Genomic DNA, 27,612 nt, shown 5'->3' with positions numbered 1-27,612 from the left:
GACTGCTAGAGATCTGACCCCCTTTCCTCCACTCCAATGAGTCAGCAGCTAACTTGCCAAAGGAAAGGTGTGGGTGGCTGATTTTGGAGACACCGGGAAGGGGCAGTGGAGAAGTGAGCATCTTCCTCTGTTTCATCCCCAAGAGGCTGAGGGAATTGAGGCAGCTGGGATGTGCCAGGATATGGGGCCAGAGAACCAGTCCATATTGGAAAGGGGAGTTGGGCCTCATGGGCTGGAGGCCCAGACTGGTCCCTGACTGGTTCTCAGGGAACAGGGTTCTGAGAGGACACTGCCATTCTGGGCAGGGAGTCACCTGGTGCAGGTTGGCCTCTGACCGTCTCAGAAGACAAAACCAGTCAGCAGCACAGTTTCTATCAGAACCCAAGCCTCAGCAGGTGCAGGGTTGTTTGGCTTTATTGAAAAAACAAACCATCTTCTATGAGCGCTAACACAGTGGAGGCCCCCCTGCCATCACCTGGTGATCAAACGTCACACTGCACTCACACAGGTCACACCTTGGGTGGCTCACAGTACAGGTGTCACCCATAGTGACCCAGGGTAGCCACACTGAAATACACTTCTTACTGCACAAATATTCCTTAAAAAAAAAAATCAGTCATCAGGTCAGAGAAGAATCACTTGCTCCCCCAGCAAAGACGGTACAAAGCTTAAGAGCAGAGGCCGCTCCTCCTGGCCGCTCTCAGTGGGGTGGGGGCTTGCCCAGCATGGAGACCAAGACCCCTCAGGATGGTATGACTATGGTCAGGATGCTGCAGGGGCCGCCTTTGCTGCTGAGAGATGGAAGGGACCTGTCCCCACGCCCACAGGTGGGGGCGAAGCACTGGGAGCCCAGCTTGTCATCAGTGTCCCTGAGGCCCCCCGCACACTGAGATGGAAATAGCTCCAGGCCCACGCGGCTCCTGGTCTGCTGACGAGGGTGGCTTGCTCCTGTTTCTTCTCTCTCTTTACTTTTTCAGGGAACAAAATTCAGAGTAAGAGCTGGCAGTTCTGGAAACTTCTGGCTTCTCAGACAACCGTGGCAATAATGGAGTAGAGAGAGGGTCCTCTCCAGGCACTTCCCGCTGACTCTCACAGTGGACAGGAAGAGGGACCCTTCCTCTGGAGTGAGCGGCTTCAGGTCCACCTGGTACAGGGCTGGGTAGGAGACCCCCTCGTCACACTGTGAGGGGACACTGCTCCCGTCAGTACCTCACCTGGGCCTGTGGCTCCTCTGAGAAGCAGAATGGCATCTCCCGTTCCCAGCTCTTCAGAGGTCCTCGGCTGCCCCAGAGGCTGGCTGCCTCCTGCTCCAGGGCCTAGGGCTCCCTGCGTGGTCCCTGGGGCTGAGCCCTTCAGTCTGGAGGCGGCTGCTGCCAGGTGCACAGGAGTGGCTGCCGGGTGGTGGCATCCCACTGGGGGTGGGACAAGGGGGTAATCTGAGATGGAGCTGAAGAGGAGGAAATGTAGGAGTAGGGACTCCTGCTGACTGGCTTCACCCCGGCGCAGAGCCTGGTGCAGCCGAATTCACCGACTGGCAGGGAAACGGCATGTCTAATTCTGAGGCCTAGCCCCCTTACAACAGACCCAACCCTGCATCAAGCCCTCTACCCCTGAAAAATAACTACTAGGGAGCGTTTCCTTTGTCTGAGGGGCCCCGGGGGGTTTCATCCCCATGGCCCAGCCCTGGCTTCCCTGCCCCAGCCAGCCTAGCACACTGGGATCCAATGGCCTGGGCCGCACTAAGCCGCCGAAGACGAGAATGAGGGCTGCCTGTGCCCAGCGGCTTGGCCTCCTTGGAGGGCTTGGCTGTGGCCTCATCTGGTAGATGCCTTGGTGGACAGACACAGTGTCCTCAGGAGGGAGGCTGGAGCAGAGATGGAGCGGGCACAGATGGAGCGGGGGCTGACGCGAGGTTCGGTGTCCGTTCTTCAGAGGGGGAGAGTGGGAACCGCAGGGGAGGGGCTGGCAGGCCCTGTCATCTCACCAGGCCCCCCGGGTGGCTCCAGCAGAGGGGACCGTGTGGGAAGTCTGGCTGAGCCTGTTTCCTTGGTAACTGGCCTTTTCCAAGCCCAAGCCTGGTGAGGGAGGCCCCATGCAGCGGGAGCCTGCAGGTTTGCAGGGAGGCAGTGCCAGCCTGTGGGTGGGCCGTGACTGGGAGGCGGGCCAGCTGCCTCAGGTAGCAGAGGGACAGGTGGTGCCTGGGAGGCAGAGGCTGGGTTTCAGCAGGAGAGACCTGCTCAGGTCCAACTTGAGAACTGGAGGTTGGGGGACTTTTCTTTAACATCCATCTTTATTCCACTTTGACGCAATCACAGAAACTTCAGTGTTGGGATCACAGCTCTGAAGAGCTCCGTGGTGTCTCACATTTCCCCTCCCATCACATTTCTCTCTGAGTGTTAGCTGGATTTACTGAGAACCACCTTATTTATAGAGATTTCTGAGTAGGTTTCCATTCCAAGGGAGGGGGAGGCTTGCCCAGAGCTGCTTCAGAGGGAGAGCTGGAGGTGGCCGGCAGCGAGGGCCAGTGGGAGCAACAGCAAGAGCAGGGAGGCCCTGGAGGCAGTGACTGCTGGGGATGAAACACAGGCATTAGTCCCTGAGGCACCTCGGCAGGACTTGATGGAGGACATTTCTGTCACTCATCTCACCCAGGCTGCCTCTTTCTATGCTGCTACAATTTTTCTTTCCCTTGGGTTTTTTTTTTTTTTTCACATATTCATTCCTTTCAAAATTATACTACATGTATATTTATGTAGTTGCCTCATCTTTTCTGCAAGATTATTTTTAGCATTTCTGTTCATTACCCAGGTCTGTGTGGGTTACACAGCCAGCATTTCTGCTCTATCTGCAGCCTCCTGTTCAGACCCTCCTGGGACACTTCACCTTGATCATTTGTAACGACCTAGAGTGCCCTTGGGTTCACTTAAGGTTTTCAGCTGAAAGGCTCAGAATGATGCAGGGAAATGTGGCAGGACACCCGCTCTTCCTCTGTGGGCTGGGAACCTGCCCATCCAGGGCTTTCACAGCTGTGGCCCAGCAGGCCCGGCCTACCTGCGCGGGAGCACTGCTGAGATAGCATCCCTTCCAGAGCCGCCACGTAGTCGGGGCCCAGCCAGTCAAGGTATGTGGTTTTCTCCCTCACAGGCTCTGCCCGGATCGTGGCATCTTTGAAAAGCAGATCTTGGCCATGATAGTCGGAGGAGTCGAACATTTTGAACCCATTCTTATTGTGGTCATCTCCAAACAGGTCCTGGAAACACCACAAGCAGAACTGCTTTGTAGCTGGGCTCACCCAGGTGCCGCCTGCTAGTCACTGCTCTACATGCGGTGAACCAGAGAGCAGGGAATGTCAGGGCACCAGGACTCTGACTTGAAATCACAAGCTGGACAACTCCTCAACCTCTGTCACCAAAGGGGATTCGGAGTAAGATGCGATGAAGCTACTGTAGTAAGAAGGGAAGTGGCTATCGATTTTTGAGGGGGACTCACAGATCCTCTTGAGGGTCTGATGAAAGCTATCAGCCTTGTCCCCAGAAAAATGCACATCCACACAGAGTCCTTCCCCCACGTCATGTCAGAGGGTTTAGAGAGAAGAGGGGGAGTAAGGGAGAGGGGGTGGGTTAGGAAGCAGGACCCTCTTGTCAGACAGCCTGGATTAAGTTCTAGATGTATTCTGAAAGTGCAGCCAACAGGATTTACTGATGGGTTGGATGTAGAGCATGAGAGGAGGGCTGGAGTCCAAGAGGACTCCCGAGGAAATGGAAAGGCTGGCATGGGGAAGACTGAGGCAAGAAGAGTGTCCAACCTTGGAACTGCTCAGTGTGAGATGCCCGTTAGAAATACCAGTTGAAATGTCAAGCACGCAGTTGTAAGATGCAAGTCTGAGGCTGAAGGGCGGATGGCACAAAACTGAAGATGTACATTTAGGAGCCATCAGTGTATTGATGGAAGTTAATGGCATAGGGCTGGATGAGATCCATGGGTGCAGGCGCAGCAGAAGAGAGGGTTTAGGATTGAACTCTGGGGCACTCCAGCAGTTACAGGCCTGGGAAATGAGGAGGAACCAGAGACTGGGAAGAGTGGCCAGAAAGGTAGGCAGTTGTGGACCAGGGGCCAAGCGGGAGAGTGCTTCCAGGAGGAGGGAGCTGAACTTCAGGAGGAGGGAGCGGTGGCCAGTTCCGCTAAGAGGTCAGGTAGATGCGGACTGGGAAACAGCCACTGAATTTAGCAACATGGGCACTGTGCCCTTGACCAGGGGGCAGTTCAGGGCCCTGGTGGGGGCTGGTTTAGAGTAGTCTCCATCCTTAAGAGAGACCAGAAGGAGAGGATTGGTGGCTCCAGAGCAGAGATGACTCTTTGAAGGAGTTTTGTTGTAAAGGGCAGTGGGATTATGGCTACAAAAGGATGTGAGACCAAGAGAGGTTTTTCGTTTTGTTTTGTTTTTAAGATGCTAAAAAGACCATCATTAGAGTGGTCCAGCTGAGAAGGGAAAATTAATAATGCAGGAGACAGAGTGGGGAGAGGCTGGAGGGATGTCCTTGGCTAAGTGAAAAATCACAGCAATTTCCCTCCAGGTACCCTCGGCTTCTTCTGGTCTGTTCCAGGTAGACTGAGATGTCCCGGGGGCTTGGCTCACCTCTGTCATCCACCCCCATAATGATGCAGAACCCTGCCCTGACTCACCTGGGCCTTATCCAGCAGTCCATACACGGCAAAGATGTTGGTGTCCGGCCGGACCATGACGGCATGGGAGGGTATCTGTGCCAGGTTGCAGTCTTCGAACTGAAACACCTCGGCCCGGGCCCCATTGGGACACAGCAGCTCGTAGTCCTCCGACCTGAGCGCAGCAGCCCAGGGCTCAGAATTGTGGCCTGAGAGGAGGAAGAGAGAGAGGCTGTTCTGCTCCTGGATCCCCAAAGTCTTGACTGGGGAGAGGTGGCAATGTCTGCCCAGCTTCCCAGAACTCTCCATTCTCCAGCTGCTCTGCTCTATTGCTGGATGAGAGAGCCCAGCTGGTCCAGTGTTGGCAGGAGCTACAGTTCATAGGGAATAGAGTACCTACTATGTGACAGGCATTTTTCAAGCACAGCTCCATACTCACAACAGTAACACAGGGCAGGTATGATCACCTCCCATTTTATAGGTGAAGAAACTGAGGCTCTTAAGGCAAAGTATTCCATCTGTGTGTTACAGGTCTCAGGCCTGAGGGTGGGATGGGTTCCTAAAGGTGGTGGTTGACCTCCTCCCCTAGCAGCTGAAGTTCACAAACCAGCTGGGATATAACATCATGTGTGGACCCATGAGAGGCAGTTCCAAGAGCCCCGCTTGCAATCTCATTTGGTAGGTCTAGGGTGGGGCCCAGGAACCTGTGTTTTAACCCAGCACCCTAGTGGTTCTGAAGCAGGTTGGCCCAAGGACTTCCTGAGAAACACTGCCCTTGAGAGTTACATTATTTCTATGTCTTCATGTATTCACTTAGTACCCACCCTCTTCCTATTTCCAGAAGGAACTTCAGGTGGGCCCATGAGTGGAGATAAAAATAAGGGGTAATGAGCCCAGCCAGTGTGGCTCAGTGCTTTAGCATAGATTCATGCACCAAGAGGTCACCAGTTGATTCCCAGTCAGAGCACATGCCTGGGTTGCTGCTCGATCCCCAGCAGGGGGCTGGAGGAGGCATTGGATAGACGATGATTCTCTTTCATCGATGTTTCTCTCTCTCTCTCTCTCTCTCCTTTCTCCTCTCTCTAAAACAATGAAAACATATTAAAATAAAATAAAATAAAATAAAATAAAATAAAATAAAATAAAATAAAATAAAAGGAAATGAGCAACTCTGGACAGTGTGTGTTCACTGTAGATGATTCTCGAGAGGTCTCCTTGACCACAGAGGACACGGAGCCAGGGCCAGGCAGGGCTCACAGGCCCCTTCAGGAAAGCTCCGCTCCTTCCTCCTGGGGATGATCCCCAGGGCTCTTGGTGGGAGGTCCACAGGGGAGAGGAGTTGTGGCCACAGGGCCTGGAGCCCTTCCCAGCTAGGCTGGGCAGCTGGTCTGCAGCTGTGGTGACCTTCATAGGCAGGGTGGGACCTGAGTTTTGAAATACCACCGGATGTTTTTCCCTACATGTCTTGCTTTCCCTTCATCAACCTCCACTTGCCCTTCGGGCCATGTTATGCCTTTTTCTACACAGAGTTTCTAGGCAGAGATGTGTTAGGACAGAGTGAAAAAGACTGTGCCTCTAGTGTTTGGGGGTTCAAAGCCTGGGTGTAGGCAGGATATATAGAAAATGCAGATGCTAGGTGTTGGAGGCAAACGGCCTCCAGTCTCCAGAATGAATAAATTCTCTGCTGGAGGAAGAACAGGAAGAGGAGGGAAGTGGTGCATGCTAAGAGGCCCTGCACCCTGACGGGACCCCAGGTGTGGGCTTAGGCGTCCTGGAGCACAGAGTTTTGAGCTCTTTTTCCCAGAAGGAGCCCAGGAAGGTGGCCCCAGAGAAAAACACACCCATGTGACAGGAGTGGAGGTGTGCCCTCCCTCTTGTGGCCTGAGGGCTGCAGAATGATCTCCCCGCACCTGCCATTGACCTGCTCAGGATTGAAGACCAGATGCTGCTGCGAAGAGACGGCCTCATGGAGAGAGGCCCCTGTCACCACCCCACACCACACAAATATCCCAGAGGGTCTCCACATTGATTGAGATTGAGTGGCTACCATTTTGGTAGAATATGGATTTGGACTCCAGAACAGTAAACAGTGTTGCATGTCCTGTGTTCCTGGATGTGCGGCCAGAGTCCTGATCTTACCATGAGGCTCTTGGGGCCCTGGGATCCCCAAGGGGCAGAGACTTTTACACTCAGTCTTTCCCGTTGTTGCTTGGTCCCCAGTCCCAGCAACACTCCTTGCCTGGATTGTGTTGGGGATGGGGAGCAGCACCGCCCCCCCGAATCTGACCTTGCTCTGGCCCCAGCCCCCCTCATGTACCATTTGTGTTTTCAAAGACCGTCGAGTGCTTGACAAAGGCAACGTCCCCCGCATTCTCAGCCAGGCACCTGCCATACAAGAGGCCAAAGCAGGTGTCAGCAGGAGGGTCCCAACCTCTGTGCCTGGCCCCAGGCCCACATGCCAGGCCCCCCAGAGTACCTGAAGGCACCACTGTAGCCGAAGTACCGCTCCTGGCTGTTGCCCACGCACTTGTTGTGGCCCTGCTCGTCCCCCGCGCAGAGCGCACACAGCGAAGACGGGTAGAGCTTGGGGTTGTTCACGGGCACGCAGCTGGCGCTGAAGAACTCGCTCACCGCTGGGGCGCAGGGAAAGAAAGGGCTGTGTTAAGCGGCTGACACAGGAAGGAGATGGGAGGGCTGCTCCCCCACAGGTCTGCCCACCCCGCCTGGCCTTGTTTCAAGGCCACCCATCTGCTCCACTAGCTACGCAGCTCAGAGTGGCAAATCTCATCCTGTGAGAATGACAGGGATGGGAGAACACAGAGGTTGTCTAGATGTAGGAATCCCATGGATAACCTACTAAGTGGTCACTCAGTCTTCCCTGGAACTCCCTTAGAGATGGGGAACTCACTACCTCATAGGCTGTTTTGTTCCAGTCAGAGCACCTGCCCAGCTGTGTGGGAGTGGAAGCAGCCAATCCCAATGCCCTCTGTGTGCTTGTGCAGGTGGTCAGAAAGAAAAGTGTTGTTTTTACTGAGGTGCCAGCCAGGATAGAGATGTGTGTGCATCAGCTGAAGGATCTTGCCAGCTTCCTCCTGCCCTCCTTTCACCAGGAATGTGCATGATTTAACACATGGGGAAGACCCACAGATAGCATGTGGTGGGTGCTTGGTAAATGTGTCTTCTTCAGCACTTTTGCAGATGGATAACCACTTTCCAACAGGTCCCCAGCCGCCAGGGCTGCTGGGGGTGGGGGCAGCCCCATGACTGGATGGTGGCAATACGGGCTGAGAACCCGTGCACATCCCTCTCCCCTTGCCCACTGGAGCCAGTTCCACTCTGAGTCAGTAAGTGGGTGGTGGCACCCTGACACCCTCCACAGAACCACCAGATACCCCTGTCACCAGTGTGGCCAAGAATATTTCTCCAGGGCTGCCTTCTGTGGGGTCCTGCTGGGAGAGGGTCCTCAACCCCAGCCAACCCCAAAGAGGATTTAGTGTGTCTGTGTTCCCGTGGAGGGTGGCACCTGTGAGGACGTCACAGTCCTTGGGCTGGATGAAGCCCCTTTGCACCAGGGCGCCCACAGGGATGTCCCAGCCAGCAGGGCTGCCCAAGGCAGAGTGGCAGGAGCGCTTGCCCCGCAGCTCGTTCAGGGAGAAGGCGTAGGAGCTGTTCCGCTTCACCACGGCCACGACGAAGTATGAGTTGCTCCTGTCTTCCGCTGGGGGAAGAGACGGCAGTGAGGCCTCTTGGTGCTTTCTTGGCCTCAGCTGGGCTAAGGACAAGGGCACATCCCAGGGGGCCCTCCTTCCCTCACCCCTCCCTCCCGCTGCTCTGCACCTCAGAGCTGAGGTCCTGCCCCCGCTCTCCCCACCTGGCGTCCAGGCCCTGGGTGCACAGGCTCATGCCTGCCCAAGCCTGAGGGCTGGCTGGTGGATGTGCAGGGAGCACATTCGGCAGTGGGACCCCTGCCTGTCCCCTCATGCTGAGAAGCAGCTCAGTTCTTTCTTCTACCTCCTCTCCCTTCAATAGTCCTCACCCAGAAGGATTTCTTTCTTTCTTTACACCCAGGTGGCATTTTTGTCACCTCCTGGGAGAAAGGTGGAAGCACAGCTGAGGCTGCAGAAGCATTTTTCTAAGCCCAGAGAATTTTCACATCCAGGTGGAAGGGACCAGTGGTCACCACTTAAGAGGACAGAGCACCAAGGCCTCAGCCCAGGCCCCTGGAAGGTGCGAATGAGCTGGCAGGAAGGTGGGCCTCCTCCGTGAGCTGCATGGTGAGGCTGGACGAGGCCCAGGAGGCCTCTAGCTCAGGGTCGGTAAACTACTCAGCCTGTTTTGTACGACCTGGCTTTTATATTTTTAAAGGGTTGTTTAAAAAAGAAGAAGAGAGCCCTGGCCCGTCTGGCTCAGTGGTTAGAGTGTCTGCCCGAAGGCTGAGGGGCCCTGGTTGGATTCCCGTGAGGGGCACATACCTTGGTTGTAGGCTCCATCCCGGGCCCCAGTCGGGGCCATGTGGGAGGCAATCAATTGATGCGTCTCTCTCACATTGATGTTTCTACCCCACCCCCCACTCTCTCTGAAAAGCAATGGAAAAAATATCCTTGGGTAAGGATTAAAAAGGAAGAAGAGGAAGTGTATGTAGCAGAAGTTTGCTGACTCTGGCCAGACTTGCAGTCACTGGATGGGAACACAGACGCCTGGGGCGGGAGGTGCCTGCCTGCGACAGCCAGCAGCCAGCCCAGGACGGAGGCAGTGAGGGAGAGCTGGAGCTTTTGAAAACAGCCAAGGTGGGGAGTTTCTAAATATATAAAAAAAATATCAACCACCTCCCAGCCAAAGCCAGCAGCCTGGTCCCCGCACTCACGGGCATATTGCTCTCCAGCCGCAGGAACCAGGCCGTACGTCTTCCCTGCTGTGTAAATGTCCTCGCCCCTCAGAGTCACAGCGTCAATTTGCCCTGCCTGTGGGTGGACAGAAAGAGAGGCCAGGCTGGGGTGGGCTCCAGGATGGCTCTGGCTGTGGGAATGTGATAGAGGGAGTACCAAGGCCAGGTCTCTTGGGGACTTTGGCGTCAGGTTCCCTTCCCCTGGTGACCCCATCCTGTCCCACCAGCCCCTTCCTCTCGTTATGAAGATGTGTGGGCAAGAGGGGCGCCTGGAGGACCAGAGGCCCGAAACCAACTGCCAGCAGCACTCCCGTTCATGGGGTTTGTTTCATTTTTTCAGCAAATGTTTTCTGAAAGTATCCTGCTGCCAGGAAAGGGTCTCATGGTTGTGAAGGTCTCCTGAGCAGAACCTAGCATGATCCCTGCCCTTTTGCTTGGTATGGGTTCTCCCCATAGAATGCCAGCCTTTAGAGGCCTGGGCCACTGTACCGTATCCCTAGCACCTGGCCAAGGGCGAGCACACAGCACGGGTGCAAGACTTATTTGTCAAATGTCTGTGCAAATGGATGAATGAGCCACGTCCTAAAAGGAAGCATCTGCAGGCCTGTGAAGGAGGCTCCAGGGCCTCCCTATCTCAGGAGGCAGGCGGACACTCCTGAGAGGCTGTGGTCCAGCCTGCACTTGGGTACTATCCTGAAAAGAGCTCCTCACCATCAGGTCCCACCTACATGCTCTTAAAAAGCAGGAGGGGAGGATGCCAGGAACCCAGGAGCTGCTGGGACACCTGTGGCCATGGTAGGACCTCATCCCTAACTGCAGGGCCTCGGGCCACCACCTGGCCTCCAGTCAGAGAAGCAAGACAGAGCTGAATAGACCTCTGGGACCAGGATCAATGCTTTTTACTGTGGGTGGCAGGCATATTAGTGAATGCCAAGTCAATGTAGTGGGCCACGACAAACGTTAAAAAAGAAAGTAGAATATAAGAGAACAGAAACTATCAGCATACATTATACTTAGTAAGGAGAAATACTGTTTTGTCTCATATCTCTCTGTATAAAGAATTATTGATTGATTGATTGATTGACTGATTGATTTTAGAGGGAAAGAGAAAAGTCGATTTGTTGTTCCACTCACTCATGCAGTCATTGGTTGATTCTCGTATGTGCTCTGACCGGAAATCAAACCCACAACCTTGGCCTATCGGGATGACATTCAACTGAGTTACCCAGCCAGGGCCAAGGATTTTTAAACCTATATATTTGAAAGTAAAGTTTTGTGTACTAGACTGTGACTGATGTAAAATGTATTTTTGACTGCGTGTTGCTGTCAAAATGTTTAACAATGATCCAAGTCCACCCACCCTATTGTGCACAAGGGGAAGCTGAGACACAGAAAGTCGAAGGACTTGCCCAAGGCCACAGGTCAGCCAGGGCCGAGCTGGGCCAGCCTCACACTCCTGCTCCCGGCCACCTGCTCAGTAAGGAGGAGTCTTTGGGATCCCCTAGGGGAAACAGCCCCCTGCCCTGTTCCCTGGGGTGGCTGGTCCCTGTGGGTCCTCCTCTTCCCCTTTCCCCGTGGAGTTGTCACAGTGGACCTTCTCCTCCCCAGGCTGCCCTGTGGGGGCAGAGGGGGTGGGTAAGGACCATTCCAGGCACTGTCCCAGCTCGCCCACAGGGCCCATTCTGTCCCTCTGGTCATGGCCCCCACCTGGATTCCTTCCATGCAGTGCTTGGGGGACTCAGCCGACACACACTGGATCTCCGGCCTGAGCCTCTGCCGACTGAAGGCCACAGCCATGTCCCCACACTTCTGGATCTCAGGAGTGGACAGCACACACCAGTGCAGGTAGTGGGGCAGCCCTGTGTGAGTGTGAGCTCATGGTCACTGCATACTCGCCTGCTTCAGGGGCGCCCTGAACAAGGCCTGTGCAGTGGGGGCCATGAGGGCTCGCACCTCAGTAGGAAGAGCTTGGAGTCAGATCCAAGGACATTTTGGCTCTTTCCCTCATTAGCAATGAGGGGTAAGTTATTTAACCATCTGATCCTGTGTCCTCATACAGAAACGGGATAACTACCTTTTTCTTGGAGCCGTGAGGAGGCTTGAGGAAGATCATGGTTGCCATGCATCTAACTCAGTGGCCCACCATTTCCCTGGCTGTATGTGAAGGAGATGTGGGGACGGGGCTGGAGACAGAAAGCCCATGTGTAGACCACTGCAGTAGTCCAGGCTCAAGACAATACTTGAGCCAGGGCTGTGGCTATGTGTGGGGAGGAAGAGGGAGGCACTGTGGAGGGAGGACAGGACTCGATGACTTCAGTGTGGAGGGTGAGGAGACCCTTCCCAGCACAGACCCTGGTGGCCTTGATCCCACCCCCTGGAGAGGCAGGGCTCCCAGGGAACTGTAGCCCATGCAACTCTAGAGATGTTTTTTCCCCAAACCTCCGGAGGCAGGGCAGTGGAAGTGACAGGTTCCCCTCCTGGAGTGGTGTCCTCCCTGGCCACCTTTCCAGAAAGTCCTGCCACCCTTGCAGTCAGGCTGGGCTGAGCCGGTGGGTGGAGAGACAGGTGGACTTACGGTTGGAGTCACAGAGGAGACCCTTCATGGCACGCAGGTACTCAGGTCCCAGCCATGCCTCGTAGGTCTGTGTGGCGATGGGCACCAGCTCGGAGGTGGCGTCTTTGAATAGCAGGTTCTTCTGGCCATAGGCCTCCGAGCTGAACATCTGGAAGCTACTGTTCTCATGGCTGAACAGACGCTGTGTGTCAAGGGGTGGGGCGGGGCTGGTGAGGTGCTGCAGGGGTGCATCCCCCCTTTCTCCTCCTGCAGGTGCCACCACCTTCTTCCCGTGCCCTCAGGGCGGGCGCCCACTCTGAGGGCTGGGTGAAGAGCCACCTCTCTCCTTCCTCTGAGCTTCCCAGTGCGTTCCGCTTTGTCACACTCAGCTGACTGGACAGAGGACTCAGGGCCCAAGAACAAGCAATGGGGTGGGGCAGTGGTGGCATGAATGGGGCAAAACTAAAACTGGTGTGCCCAGCAGTTAGTAACTTTGCTGCTCTTGTCAGCAGTGGTTTTAGCAAAACATTATTCACCCAGCTTCAGGATGTTTCTAGCCCTGAGCTCCCACCCTGGTGAGAAACAAGAAGGGCCCGCACCCCTCAGGAAGCTGTGTGGGTGCCTTCAACTCACCTGGCCTTCGTTGAGCAGCCGGAAGATGAGGCCCCCATCTGTGTCAGCCCGGACCACCACAGCATGAGCTGGCACCCGGGCTAGGTGACACTGTCTCCATTCAGTGACGTCAGCCCGGCTGCCATCCAGACACAGCAGTTCGAAGTCCTGTGACAGCAGCCCCTGGCCCCAGGAGGGCAGGGTTTTTCCTGGGAAATTGGGAAACCTCTGGTGAGCCAAATCCTGTCTGCTGGAGAGGGTGTGTGTCTTAGAAGGGCCTCAGGGAAAGCCCATGAGAGGGAGCCTGGGGAGAAGTTAGGGTGTCATGGGCCACAGACCCACAGTGAAAAGAAACTTTTTCAGGAGGTGAGAACCCAGAACTTCACTAGGAGGTGAGAACCCAGAACGGCAGCAGGAGGTGAGAACCCAGAACTTCACCAGGAGGTAAGAACCCAGAACTTCACCAGGAGGTAAGAACCCAGACCACCAGGAGGTGAGACCAGAACTCAGAATGGAGGGGAGCTTGGGGGCTGTACAAGACCAGGTGTTTTGATAGACTGTGTCTATTTTCTTAAATTTTCTACCTCTCACCAATTTCTACTAATAAGATGGATTTTAGGTAATAATACAACACATATTAACTAAACTGTTTATTAAAGATAAAAAGAGTAAGAGAAGAAGAGAAGCTTAAGATGAGAGAGAGAGGTGCCAGGAGGTCACTGCTGCCATCGGGTACTAAATCTGGCTCCGAACAGAGGGCAGGGGGCAGGGTGCCATGTGGAAACAAACCCTGACAGAATCACCCAGAACCCTGTCCCAGAGAGGAAAGGGTAACTCTTCAAAGCTTCACCCACATAACCATTTTATTTATTTTTTTAAAAAATATGTTTTTATTGATTTGAGAGAGAGGAAGGGAGAGAGAGATAGAAGCACCAATGATGTGAGAGAATCGTGACTGGCTGCCTCCTGCACGCCCCCTACTGGGGACCGAGCCTGCAACCCGGGCATGTGCCCTGACCAGGAATCGAACTGTGACCTCTAGGTCCATGGGTCGAAGCGCAATCACTGAGCCACGCCAGTCAGGCTAGTTTCTAACCATCTTAAAGAAAACTACTTTTAAAATGAGGAGGATAAGCCTCTGCTAGGAAACAGAAGGGAAACGATTATTTGTGGGGATCATGAAAACTCTGTTTACCCCAAAGCTATTTAAAAACAAAAACCCCAAACCAAGAAAGTAATAGTTTAGAAAACTCCGTAAAGATCTTTTCGTTGTTGTTGTTGTTAATCCTCACCTGAGGATGTTTTTTCCGTTTTTTAGAGAGAGGAAGGGAGGGAGGGAGAGGGAGAGATATGAGAGAGATGCATTGATTGGCTGCCTCCTGAACATGCCGCAACCGGGGCTGGGGATCAAACCTGTGACCCAGGTACATGCCATTGACTGGGAATTGAAAGGGCTGCTCTTTGGTGCATGAGCAGATGCTCTGACCACTGACCCACACCAGTCAGAGCCATAAAGGTCATTTTTAATGACTGCATAATAATCTATGGCACTCTCTCTTGACAATTATTTAGTGTCATTTTCTCCCCACTTCCTAACTTTTCTCTATTTTTAAACTCCTGCAAAACCTTTGTATAAAACTCTGGGGGATCACTGGGCCTTCCAGTAAGGCAAATGGATCACTTAAGTATTTCGATCTTCCATTCTTGTTTTCCATTGGCCAAGGGCAATTAAAATCATATAACTTCACTACTTTAGACATTTATGTCAGTGCCACTCTTTTCCTTTATCAATCTTTTTTGCATGAACACTCTTTAAAAAATTACTACCCTATGACTCAGCAATCCCTCTCCTGGGTATCTACCTGAAAACTTTGAAAACATTTATTTGGAAAGATATATGCACCCTTATGTTCACTGCAGCATTCTTCACAGTAGCTAAGACATGGAAACAGCCAAGGGACCTGCAGTAGAGGCCTGGATAAAGAAGACGTGGCGCATGGGCACCATGGAGTACTACGCAGCCATGAGAAAGGGTGAAACGCTGCCATTGGCAACAACATGGACGGGCCTTGAGCATATGATGCTGAGCAAAGTAAGTCCGATGGAAAAGGGCAAGAACCATAGGATTCCACTCATATGTGGGATATAAAATAAAAACAAACAAAACAAACAAAAACAAAAACTCATGGACACAGACAACAGAAGGGTAGTTATCAGGGGGAAGGGGCGTGTGGGAGAATGAAGAGGGTAAAGGGGTCAAATACGTGGTGATGGAAGGAGACTAGACTTTGGGCAGTGAGTGCATAATGCAATATACATATGATGTGTTATAGAACTGTACCCTTGAAAGTTATATAATTTTGTGAACCAATGTCACCCCAATAAATTTAATGAAAAGATGGGCATGATAGGATTTGCCTTGTCTGCCTCACAAAGTTGTAGTAAAATGCTAAAGAAACCATAAAAAATTACTTCCTTAGATTTCTTTAGAATACCATCAAAATCTTAAAAGAGCAGATTTTGACCAAATATACCCCTATTCTTTCCCCACCTTCCAAATTCTCCTTTACTTGACTCATCTTGGGTCCAAGTCCCTGCTGCTTCTTTTCATAGGATTGTCCTGCTCTGGAGATAATCCTATGTGCTTCCTCCTTTTTGAGATCACTTTTTTCTCCCTATAATCTGGCTCTTATTGTTTGCCTTCATAAATGTCAGAGTACATGATGGACCTTCTGATTTAAAAGGCAAAGGTTAACAAAAAAAGAAACTGATTTTTTAAAATGGACAATACTCAGACAATCTGGAATAGGCAAAACTATGGCAACAAAAGTCTACTTGGTGGTTGCCAGGGTGGGGTAGGGGTGAGGGTGACTAGAAGAAATTTTTGGGGTGAAGGGTCTGTCACAATCACCACCTTGATTGTGGTGGTGATTATATAACTGTTAATTGCCCCCCCCCCCATTGATTTTCAGAGAGAGTGGAATGGAGCGAGGGAGAGAGAGGAGAGAGAGAAACATCAATGTGAAAGAACTACACCGATTGGCCGCCCCCTGCACGTGCCCCAACCAGGGGGCTGGGGATCAAACCTGCCACCCAGGTATTTGTCCCTGACTGGGAATCGAATCTGCAACCCTTTGGTGCACTGGCCAATGCTCTAACCACTAAGCCATGCCGACCAGGGCTACAACTGTTTGTTTTTGGCAAAACTCGTAGAACTATACTTCAAAAAGGAAGCATTTTTGCTGTATATAACTTATACCTCAATTTAAAAAAAGTGATCCTTAAGCAAATCCAAATTAGATGACATTCTATAAAATAACTGGCCTGACTCTTCAAAAATGCCAATGTCACAATAAAACAAACAAAAAATTCAAGAAACTGTTCAAAGTTAAAGAAAAATGAAAAGACCTAATAACTAAATACCATATGTGATCCTACATTAGGTTCTGGCCTTAAAAAATTGCTACAAAGAACACGGATTGGGACAATTAACAAATCTAAAATATGGACTATAGATTAAATAATAGTATTGATACTGTTATAATTTAACCTACTTATGAAAAACTGGAAAGGAGCAAAGGGAAGGCCAAATATTATGGGCATGCTCTTTGGCAGCTTTGCCAGGAAGCTGCAGTTTAGACCCATGCCCAGTAAAGTCTGGGTGAAATAGTGAAGGTACTTTCCTGTCAGTCACACCTGGGAACAGGTCATTGCCAGAGTAGGCATGGCCACTGCAAGCTCAGCAAGATTAGGGATACTTAATTCCTCAAACAAAGGAATTCACTCTCTTGGCTCACATGTGCGCTTGCTCTTGGTTGACTCCTGGCTTGCAGGGCTTCTCTGCTCCTGCATTTGCCGCATGGCCCACAGCCATGTGGAGCCCAAACACAATGGACTAATGAACGGCAACTAGCTTAATGTTACACCGGACCCAGCTCCACCATGGAACAGAAACTCTGAACACAGGCTTTGCTTCTAGCTCTGCTGAATCCCCAGCTGCACATCTTTCAGGACTGGATTAAGGGAAATGGGACTATGGGAACTCAGACATGTAATTCCACGCAAATAAAAATCACTCATCCTCTCGTGTGAGCCTCAGAAAATCCTTTTTCTCAAGATATTGTAAGCAACGAAAAAGACCATCCACACATTTCTCTGATAACAGTATTGTGTCAATGTTACATTTCCCGAGTTTGATAACTGCTGTGGCAGGGAGACACATACTAAAGTATTGCAGGGTTGTGACGCAGGCAAACATACCATCAAATGGTTCACAAAGAACACATACATACAGAAAGAATAATAATTCACTGTGGCAAATGCTGAAAGTTGGTATCCTGGCAAAGAATAAAGGGGAGGTCTTTGAATTACTCTTGCAAATTTTCTAAAGTTTGGTTATTTCAAATTTTTAAAAAATTTAAATGACAATGATTTAATGGTTCAACACATTATACCTCATCCAGGGATAAAGTGATGGCTTCTTCAGCTAAGAGAAAAATGCCAGGAAGGGGCTGTTGTGAGAGTTAGTGCAGAGGTTTGCAAAGTTTTTGGAAAAGCAGAACCCAGTCTTCAAGTGGAAATGGAACCCAATGCCAAATACAAATCTGGGCCGGTCAGAGTTGTTTCCCTGCCCCTTCGCCCGCAGAGCAGTTTGAACCTCGCTGCTGAGACCCACCTCTTCCTTTCCCTGTTCCTGTGGCCAGGCCCCAAGCGGGTCCCCAGGCCGGTCCCTCCCACTCACCATCAGTGTTCTCCAGCACCGTGCTGTGCTTCACAAAGGCCACATCCCCTGCCCCTTCGGCCAGGCACCTGCAGAGGAGAAACCCGTGAACTGGATGGGGCTGAGCTTCCTGAGCCTCTTGGCCTCTGCCCATCCTCCACCTCTGGAGGCCTGGCCCGGGCTGTGGGGGCAGCCATGGGTTTCTAGCTCTCTGTGTGGCTTTGCCAAGTTGTGGAGCCTCCCTAACCTGACCACCTCTGACTTGGGGCTAAGAACGTGGTTCCCATGGGGAGAGATTCTTTGTAACCTGTAGAGTTAGAGCCTGTACAGCTGGGACCTCAAAGGAGAAGGAGCTCCCATGGCAGCTGCTACAGCAACAGCAGCAGCCCTGCGGCTCAGGGGGTTTTGAAGATGACTCTGTCCTGAGGCAGGGACTGGACTAGACCTTCTCATGCCATGACGAAAACCCTGAGTGCAAGGGACCAGGACTTTTATGTATTCTCTATATGCCACTGCCCAATGAGGGAGGCAGGTCAGGGCCAAGGGGCTGTCTGGGTCTCCATAGCCAGCAAATAAGCAGGGACTGGACTGGGCGGATGACACCAGGAGAGGTGGGGTGGGCGACGACAGTCTCTGTTTTACAGCACAGAGAACTGTTTTTTTTCTCTGTGCTAAAAATTGCATTTACCCAGATCCCAGCCTGGAGCGTGGGTACTAGCAGGCTCCCCATTTCCAGGGGACTCAGAAAGTTTCCATTCCAGTCCCCACAGAGCACGGTTCCTCGCTTGTGGGCAGACAGCTGTTAGACTCTCTTTTGGATCCACAGCAAACTCATCTAAAGTGCCAGCCTGAATCAGGGGGTCCCCGCCAACCCCCACCCCCACTCCCACAGCCCTCCTTGCTGCTCTGAGACCAGAATGGGAACATGGGAGTGGCAAAAGGCCGTTTTGTCATTTTCTTCTCTCTGAGCCCTCACCTCTCTAAATATACCAAACATGTTGACTTATGAGCAAATCCAGTCTGGCACATTTCAGTTTGGTGTTTTTAAATCAACCAGGGCACATGAACTCAATAAAGGGCTCTTTGATGTGATGCAGTGGACACTGACACTCCCCCAGGGCCCTCCTGCCTAGGTGTTTTTCCCCAGCTCTTGTGACCTCAGGCTTCACCCCTGACTCAGCTCAGCCAGCGCCAGCCCCTCCCAGGCCCCTCTCACCGGAAGGCCCCGCTGTAGTCGTAGTATCTCTCCAGGGGGCTCTTGTCACACACCCCTTCCCCTGCAGCGTTGCCCCGGCAGAGATGACAGAGGGATTTGGAGTAACTGGTCTCTCCTGCTCCAGGGACACAACTGCCCCCAAAATACTCGCTGACGGCTGCGGGAAGGAGGAAGAGGGAGGTCAGCCAGCTGAACAGCAGGGTCAGACCCCTTCCCCTGTCCCCTAGGGAGGGCTCAGGCCACTCAGGCTGGAGTTGAGGGCTGGGTTCCCCAGGGGCAGGGCTGGACCCTCCAGGCTTCAGTTTGAGCAAGACTTGGGAACTGGATCCTATCAGTGATTCCCAAACTGGGGCCACAAAAGTGTGGGCATTGGGGAGTGACTGTTGTTCAAAAATGGCTCAGGTCCCTGGCCGGTGTGCGCAGTGGTTAGAGTGTTGGCCTGCACATTGAAGGGTCACTAGTTCCATTCCCGGTCAGGGGCATGTACCTGGGTTTGAGTTCGCTCCCTGCCCCTGGTGGAGTGTGTGAGGGAGGCAACCAGTTGATGTGTCTCTCTCACATTGATGTTTCTCTCTCTCTCTCCCCCTCTTCCCCCTCCCTTCCACTCTCTCTGAAAAGCAATGGAAAAAAATATCAAGAGAGGATTAACAACAACAACAACAGCAAAAATGGCTCAGGAAAATAAAACATTTACCTCCAAATGACCACAAAGGACAACTAAATATCAACTAGATACTGTTCTCATGGAGGGTTTCATTTCAAAATCAGTATGGGTAATCAATGAAAGTGGGGAAAGAAATAAATTATTATGTAATGAATATAATGAATTTGATAGACAACATTGCTCACTACAGGGAGGGGAGGGGGTGAAGGAGAGGGAGGGGTCGTGGATGAAGATGTCGGACCTGCCTGGTTTCCAGGCCCCTGCCAGCTCTGAGGGCCCGTGTCCACCCTCTTGACAAATATTTATTCTGTGCTGAGGACACCCCAGTGCTACGCGGGACGAGCAGGTTGCCAGTCACATCGTGCTCATCACCCAGCCGGACAGAGCTCTTCTGGGGTGGGCCCCCTTTCTTCATCTTTTTTTGTATCCTCTCAGGGAGAAGACATTTAATAAATGTGCCAGGTGACCGATAAACCACCCACACCGGGCCACCATCTGAGAGGACAAGGCTTTCTGGCTTTTGTGGGTTGTGCTGGCTTACATCGTGGTTGGGTGGTATGGGGGCAGTGTGTACATGTGTGTGCATGTGTGTGCAAGGCAGGTTTGTGCATGTGTGTACATGATGCACCGCACAACAGTGAGGTATCCACCGAGAGGTATGGAAGTTGAACTAACAATAACTTCAGCCCCCTGAGGTGAGCACATACCCTGTGCCATGCATTGTGTGAATTATCTCAGTCTTCCTAAACTCACAGCACTGTTGTTAATTTTCCTGTTTTACAAGATGAGGAAACTGAAGTTCAAGGAGGTAGAGTGACCCATCTGAGGGCAGATCATCTACCTGACAGCAAAGTCAGGGCTTTAAAAGACCATTGTTTTTCCTGCAAAATCCCCCATCCTGCACCCACTGCCAGAAGCGCTGGTCAGCTGTGGAGCAAACCACACTGTGGACAAAGGATATGGTGACACCCCAAACTCTACCTAGGAACACTCCAAGCTCTTGGGGGTGCGATCCCAAGAGGGCAGTTGAGAATGTGGTGGTCCTGTGCCAGGGGCCATCTCAGCACTGTATAGTGTGCTCTGTGGAGAGAGCGACCCAGCAAGGTGGCCAGCAGGTGACCAGGAAAAGGAGCCCAAAGCATGAGAGGCAGGGCTAGAGCCCAGGCCACCAGAATGAAGTGCTCTGGGCTCTTAGCCGGACCCCCTGGCCTTCACCTGACTTGCCCCACGCGTTTCATTCTCCACCACCCCATTCAGATCACTCTCCATTCCCTTCTGCAGGAGAGTGCCCTGTCCGCAAGACCGCCCAATTCCCACTTCAAATGCCGGGTCAGGGAGCAGAAAGTCACTGATTGGCTACCTGTGAGCTTTCTGGGTGCAAGTCAGGGGCTTGTCTGGGTCCAGAAATAGAGTTTCTGACTCTGTAAAGTTGAGGACATGTTTCTGGAATTAGTGACCTGCACCAGGTCTATGCCAGGTGATGCACCAGGTCCCAGTGGGGGCTGGGCCCTGGGTGTCAGGACATCGTAGTAAGTGGGTGAGAGTCGGGGGCTTTGAAGGGGCCCTCAGGGGAAACTAAAATGGTGGCGACAGTGGGTGGGCCATTCTGAAAGACAGGAGGAGCTGTACACCGATTAGATGTCTGGAGGCCCAGGGAGAGGTAGGACTGTGCTGTTCTTCTAAGGAGATGCAAGAGGAAGGCGAGCCTGGGGGAGTCTGCCCTGTGACGAGGCGAGCAGGGATGAGGTGAGGAGAGGGGAAACCCAGAGACTCAGCAGGAGAAGCTTCTGTTTCCCCTCACCCCTCCACCTCCCACCCCGAAGCCCTCACCTTTGAGCACATCACAGCCCATCACCGAGAGGCTGCCGCTCTCCACCAGGTAGCCCACGGGCACGTTCCAGCCCACTGTCCTGTTGATGCCGGTGTGGCAGGACTTCACGCCCTTCAGGGTGTTGATGGTCAGGTTGGAACTCCTTTTCACCACAGCTACCGCATAATAGGAGGTACCAACCTCTAGGAGGAGGAGGGGAGAGGAGTGAGGGCACAAGGGAGAAGCCATGAGAGGCTGGGACCCTGCCCAGGAAGGCTGTGGGAGAAGGGTGTGTGTGCATACATGAACCTGTGTGTGTGTGTGTGTGTGTGTGTGCACACGCATATGTGTGCATGGGGTTCTAGTTACTGAGAGAGCAAGTGAGTGCAAGCCACAGACCCCACCCTCCCCCAGCCTCATGGGGTAGCTATTATCTCGAGATATTACTTCATTAGTTAATTTTCACCTTCCCTTCCCAAGTCAGCTGGCACTTGGCTGGGGCACTTGGCTGGGGCTACATTTGTGCATGTCAGGGGAGCTCTGTAGCTGGACCAATAGCAGACGTGGCCTGCAAGTTTTGTTTTCCAAGAGTGAATGCCCTTTGGAGAACTTGGGAGGATTGAGGGAATGGTATTGGTGGTTGTGGGAAGAAGAGTGGCTGGAAGGAACAGGGGGAGGAGGGCAGTGGCTTCCCACAGATTAGAAAAAGGGATTTCCTAGTGCTGAGGGGAAAGGAGAGAGAGAGAGAGAGATGATAGGTAGGTAGGTAGATAGACAGATAGAACAATGTGGTCTCACATCACTCAAGATCCTGACCGGGGTGCATGTGGGGTGGGCAAGAGTCTGTATCTTTGCAAAAGATTCCCCTGGGCCAAATGTGGCCGAGAAGGGGCCATTCACACACATGGACAGGAATGACTCATCTCTGGGGGCTGATGACCAGAGGGCACCCTATCATTAGTATGTGGGCTGTGCGAATGGATGCCTGCCCTGTGGTGGTGGGTGCCTGTGATCAGAATGAAGTTGAGTTCTAAAAAACAAAGCTAGTGTTATTTCTTGCACACCTGAGTCTGGCCCCTGGCAACCTGAGTGGGGTCGTCTAGTCCCACCCTCTGACTTTCCCACTGTGCCTTTCTTTTTAGTCCCTTGAACACACCAAGCTCTTTCCCACCTGGGACTCTTGTCTGGGCTCCACTTAATGTCACTTCCCCGATAATCCCTCTTGTCTGCTCTATTTCAATAGGTCTCCCCACACCTCTTATTTTCTCCCTCATGGCCTTTACTTTTTCACACATGTACCACATTTGTAACTATGTATTTTTTTTTGGTGTTTGTTTGTTTATTGTCTGACTCCTGGTCTTTGAGGGCAGAAATAGGCTCTTTTTTGCTTACTGCTCTACGCTCATGACTGGCATGTAGTAGGTGCTTAATAAGTGTGTTGAATGAATTAAAGAGGCAGGGCTGTTTCTGGCCATCGAGTGAAAAGTTTGGCTGGCTTGCAGGGCTGGATTGTGTCCTATATCATCTGACAGCCATTGATTCAACAAGTAACCAAGAGCAACACTGTGCTGGGTACCAAAGATGAGGACCAGGGCCTCTTCAGGGGACTTGCTATGATGAGAAAAAGAAAACAAGACTGAAGGGAGCAGGACCTTAGCAGAGTGAGTCAGTGCTCCGGAAAGCAGGAAAGAGAGGCCCTTTGCAAGGGCGGGAAGGCCCAGCGGAGCTCCTTGGAGGTGATAACTGAGCTGGGCTGTGACAGAGGCAAGTGGAGGCCTTGGACAAGTGGAGGTGGTAGGAGAGGTGCAAAGGGTAGGCTGAGCCTGAGGTGTGTCTGGCATGAGGTACAGGGATGGGGTAAAAGGAACTTACATTGCCCAGCACATGCCACATCTCAGGTGCTCACACATTCGCAGGGATCACTATCCTCTTTTATAGTCAAGGATGTGGAGGTTGTCCAAGGTCACAGGAGGTCACAAGGAGGGGCAGAGCTGGGATTTTTGTTTGGTGTGTCATCACCTCTTGCCTGGCCCCATCCCCACTCCTGCTGCTTCTGACAGATGCCACCCAAGTGTGAGGGAGCTGGGCATTACTGACGCCTCATCCACTGCAGCCAGGCAGTCACACCCAACACTATACCAGGCATGAGGCAGCCCCTCAGAAAGGGCTTGTGGGTGAAAGTTAGGGGGCTGTTGGGATCCTCTTGAGGAAGAACAGATGCGGGTCAGCCCTTTGTATCTCTGGCACCCCTGCTCTCGGGGGATGGGGGGTGTCAAGAGAGATTTAGGGCCTCCTCTGAATGTTTGTGTGGCCAGGACTCCAGGACTGCTCTGGGGACAGGGCTACTCATCAGCTCCAGGGCTTCAGGGCTGGGCCAGGCCCAGCAAGGACACACTGCTGAGGGGCTTCCTGTGTCCCCCACTACCTCCTCCTCCCACTTGGCCCTCTGACCTTGATCATACACTTCACCCACCACGGGCTTCAGGCCATGCTCCTTCCCCGCCTCATAAATGGCTCCCCCATCCAGAGTGATGGCATCAGCTTCCCGAGCCTGCTGGGAACACATGAGTCAGCCCCCACTTGGCCCTCACCCCACCCTATCTCACTCGGGGAGGGGCTCAGGGACACCCACCCAGGGCTCCAGGAAGAGCCCTGAGGTTCACACCATCCTGGCTCAGCCTTGTAGGCCCCTCCCCCACCAGGGCCTATGGGTCTCCCCCTTTACCAGGCTCAAGGTGACAACTCTCCTAGGCCAAGGGCTCACCTTGTTTTGCTAATTATGTTATTTGAAAAATATTAATTTTATAGGACTTATAATAGATGTACATAGTAAAAAATCAGTGCGAAATGGTGCATAGAGAAACTGTCCCCTTCGCTCTCATTTCCCAGCCTTGCCAACCTGTTTCTCAGGTTTTCTCTCTAAGAGGCAGACTGAATCTCATAAATACATGCCCTCTTCAGTTCTGTCTTTTTTCTTCTAAAACACAAGTGGCAGTATCCTCTGTGTGTCATGGGATCGATGAGTAGAATTATAGTTCAACAGAGTTGGTTTGCACCCTCACAGTGGAGCCTGACCCAGGCCCTCAGTCAGTGTGAGACTGGATTAGGTCTTGGGGGCACATCAAAGGCTGAACGGGAATGAAAACCCAGGTCCCTCTGTGCCTGCCCCCAGGCTTCCCTCCATACCTGTCCTGCCACTAAAGTCCTGTCTCTGAGTCTCACTGGTGCCAGGTTAGCAAATCTCCTGCCACTCACCTACCCAGGACTGCTGTCCCCTGGTCTTCCTTCCCCAGAAACCACATGGGCCCCATTTTGGAAAACTCCATGGCACAGTGAGCTATCACTACAGGTCACTGAGGATTCTGCTGTCTGAGCTCCCCTTGGTGGGGTGGGCAGTGTCCTCACTCTAGCAGGGATCTAGTAGAAGAAAAACTCTGCCCCTCAGATATCTGAGCAGGGGCCTCTCCGAAGCCTCCTAGTGCCTGGCCTGGGCCTGGGTGGGAAACAGGCTGGCCCTTGTTGCTTGGGAAATTCAGGAGATCCTATCGCCCCACCCTGGCAGGGGGGACATCAGTGCCTTTCCTTGTGAATGAGGCTGTTGTGTGCTCCCTCCTGAGTCAGAGCCCTCTTGTCTGGCAGGCCGGTGGCAGAGCGGAAGGGAGAGGACTCACCGCGATGAGCTGGACACAGTGGTCTGCTGAGGTGCCCTGGATGCACAGGAGGGAGGGCTGGATCCCGGCTCTCTGGAAGGCACTGCTCATGTCACTGCATTTCTGCTGCTCCGGGTCTGAGGTGGTGCACCACTGCACCTCCATCCCACTGAGCACTGGGGGTAGGGGACAGTGAGGCCCAGCTCCCCAGGGCATCCCCAGCCCCCACTGCGGACGCAGCAGCACAGCCCTCCCACTGCAGGCACTGAGGCCCAGGGAGGCGTCACAGGCTGGGAAGGGCCGGCTCACTGGCAGAGCCGTGTGGGTCCATGTGTCCCGGTGTTCAGGGCAGATGAGTGGCTCTGAGCCTGGCCTTTACCAGAAACAAAGGAGCGTTTCTCGGGTATCAGACGGCTGCCCTCACCTCCCTGCCATCCTGGGGCGCGGGCTGGGGGCCCTGCGGCTCTGTGACTAGGCCAGTTCCTGCCCCCCTGAGGCCTCTGCGTCCTCCCAGAGGAAGCCGGATGGTTCCCGTGGGAGGGGCGGTGGGACGCACGGAGGCCCCGTCTGCGCCCCTTTCTCCATCCCTGCACCCTGCAGGGCGCCCTGGAGGGTCCCGGGAGGTATCTCGCTCCTCCTCTCCTCTCATCCCCCCCCCCCCCACACACACACACTTGTCTCCCTCCCCGAGGGGACTTGGGAGAAGTGGGGCCGCTCTGGCCCCCAAACCCTCCTCTGGCTTCCACGCCCATCAAGAGCGTTCACCCTCCCGCCGCCCTGCGGACACCCCAGGCTCTCCCCGCCACGCGCCTCCCCTTGGCGCGTCCGGAGATCCAGCTCAATGCCGCTTCCTCCACGAAGTTCTCCGGACATCCCACAATGCCCTCGTCAGCGCTACTTCCCTGTATCGTCCTCAACCGCGAGACCCGGCGGGTTCCCAGCCCCCGGGGCCCCCAGCTCAGGGGCGCGGGAGAGCCCCAGGACCCCCGCCCCCGCTCCCACGCCGGGCAGGGGGCCTCACCGGAGCGAAGAGCCAGGAAGAGCCCCAGAGCCACCCTCGAGCCCCGCATGGCGCGGTCCGGGCCGGGGGCGCGGGTTGGGTCTAGGTCCGGTCCGAGCGGGTGGGCAGCGGCCGCAGCTTTCTCCCTGCGTCCTCCCGGCCCGGCCCTCGGCTACCTTGGCGGTGTCCACGCCCCTAGGGCACCCGCCCGCCCCGGACGCGACACCTTGGCCTTCTCTCTGGCGCCCCTTGCTGGAGCTTCGGCTGCTGTGGGCGCGAGCCTCACCGCGGCCTGGATCCGGGGCTCACCTGGGGCGCACACCGGCGTCCCGGGGAGTCGGGGATCTGCCCTCGGGCCCGCTTCCCCCAACTCAGGGGCTGTTCCAGGCTCTCTCTCCTTAGCAATCGCCTGCCCCGTGGGAGCATCTTCACTTCCTCCTGTCCTAGAAAGACCCTAAATATCATGTTCAGTTGGAGAGGGGGAAGTGGACGGAAGAAGAGGTGAGAATCTCCGTCTCAGCTGGAAGCTCAGCGGCCTTCAGGTTTATTCACCAGCCTCTCAAGCACACACTGCGCTGAGGATCTGGGGATACAGAGACAAACCCTGGTCCCCAGGTCCTGGCAGGGAAGGAGCTGGCAGTGGGGGGATTTCACATTCTCGGTGGTTGTCTCTCCTTGGATCTAAAGAGGGGGAGTGACTTGCCCAGGTCATACATTTAGTGATAGAGCTGGAACTGGAATCCAGGTCCCCAGCAGAGCCTGGCTCATTCCATCATGCTTTGGAAGATGGGAAGAAGGCCAAGGAGGGGGAGGAGGAGGAAGCAGAAAGCAAATGAAGGTGAGGGAGGAAAGGATGGGTTGTCTATTTTTCTACCCCAGTGGTTTTCAGTGTGGTCCCCAGACCACCGGCACCAGCATAACCTGGAACTTTAGTTAGATACGTGAATCCTCAGGCCCACCTCTGAGGGGTAGGGCCAACTATCTATGTTTTTGATTCTGGTGCACAGCAGAGTTTGAGCAGCACTGTTCTAGGTAGACCAGAACTGCAGTGCTCCATGTGTGCTGGGGACGTGGAGAATGGTCTGCACAAATCAGTACTCAGCCATCCATCTCCATTTATGTGTTTATCTTTTATCACCTGCTCGTGAGCGCCCAGTTCTGAGATCCTCCCTGTCTTGGGTAGAGGACATGTGTAATAAGAAAGCTGGGTGAGAGAGAAGGGACCCCTGGGTCTGAGTCTGTCAATCCTCCAACCCGTTCTGCTTCCTGGGGAAGGGAGCCCTGGCTCCTCTGATTGGGCCACGAAGCTGCTGCTTCTCACACATGGAAATGGTCATGGGGGCTGAGCTTCAGGAGACCTGAGCTTTACTCTTATCACTGACTCACATGTGACCTCGGCCAAGTTCCTTCTCTCTGGGCTTCATATGTAAAAGGCAGGTATCATGATGGCTCTAATGCACCTTTCTTCTTGCCTTAACAGCTGTCTGCTCGGGAGAATCTGAGGGAAGTATGTGTGGTGCAAGCTGTGTTTCCATCCCCAGCTGGAGTCATCAAGCGCAGGAGACACCTCTTTCTAACTCACACAAACTAGCAGGTGGCCCTGGCAGAGGGGCTATGGCCTGTCCTAAGGGGATGGAATAAAGTGTCCTTAGCAAACCTCACACTCCTGACTGACGAAAAGGCTCATTTTGCGCACTGCACGAGCAACCAGGAGGGAGTGGCAGGATCTGTGTTCATTAAGTTGTTCCTTTAGCAAAGCTCCAGGTGACACTGATAAGGTGTCAGACAGCTACAACGTCAGAGCTTGGTGAGCGCCTTCACAGCGAGCTCCTTTCCCTA

At 53.4% G+C, this 27,612-nt stretch overlaps 1 protein-coding gene across 2 annotated transcripts; it reads right to left on the bottom strand.

Annotated features, from left to right (window-relative positions):
• Positions 1–365: 365 nt before the first annotated feature.
• Positions 366–25,931, bottom strand: MELTF (melanotransferrin). Of its 2 annotated transcripts, none has more exons than XM_081138140.1 (16): positions 25,795–25,931; positions 24,795–24,949; positions 23,575–23,674; positions 21,144–21,326; positions 18,650–18,806; positions 17,455–17,522; positions 12,735–12,922; positions 12,123–12,303; positions 11,255–11,406; positions 9,527–9,623; positions 8,186–8,380; positions 7,139–7,295; positions 6,980–7,047; positions 4,684–4,871; positions 3,052–3,250; positions 366–2,566 (listed from the first exon to the last, which is right to left on the bottom strand). In XM_081138140.1, exons 1-16 carry the CDS (start codon positions 25,841–25,843, stop codon positions 2,487–2,489), a joined length of 2,217 nt encoding a protein of 738 aa, XP_080994266.1. In that variant the 5' UTR covers positions 25,844–25,931; the 3' UTR covers positions 366–2,486. The 2 variants fall into 2 exon arrangements, with proteins under 2 accessions (XP_080994266.1, XP_080994265.1); XM_081138139.1 differs by having other exon boundaries at positions 379–2,569.
• Positions 25,932–27,612: the final 1,681 nt, after the last annotated feature.

The sequence above is a fragment of the Miniopterus schreibersii genome (assembly GCF_964146895.1).
Source record: "Miniopterus schreibersii genome assembly, chromosome: 5".
NCBI classification, from domain to species: Eukaryota; Metazoa; Chordata; class Mammalia; order Chiroptera; family Miniopteridae; genus Miniopterus; species Miniopterus schreibersii.
The sequence above is the reverse complement of the archived record's forward strand: the minus strand, read 5'-3'. Positions and strand labels throughout refer to the sequence as shown.

What these genes read in the sequence shown, in the direction of transcription:
- MELTF (XM_081138139.1), bottom strand. Translation starts at nt 25,843, where the DNA reads ATGCGGGGCTCGAGGGTGGCTCTGGGGCTCTTCCTGGCTCTTCGCTCC. An exon ending in ACTGTGTCCAGCTCATCGCG is followed by an intron (nt 23,675 to 24,794) that starts GTGAGTCCTCTC and finishes TGTTCCCAGCAG; the next exon opens with GCTCGGGAAGCTGATGCCAT. An exon ending in GGCTGGAGAGCAATATGCCC is followed by an intron (nt 8,381 to 9,526) that starts GTGAGTGCGGGG and finishes CTCTTCCCCCAG; the next exon opens with CGGAAGACAGGAGCAACTCA.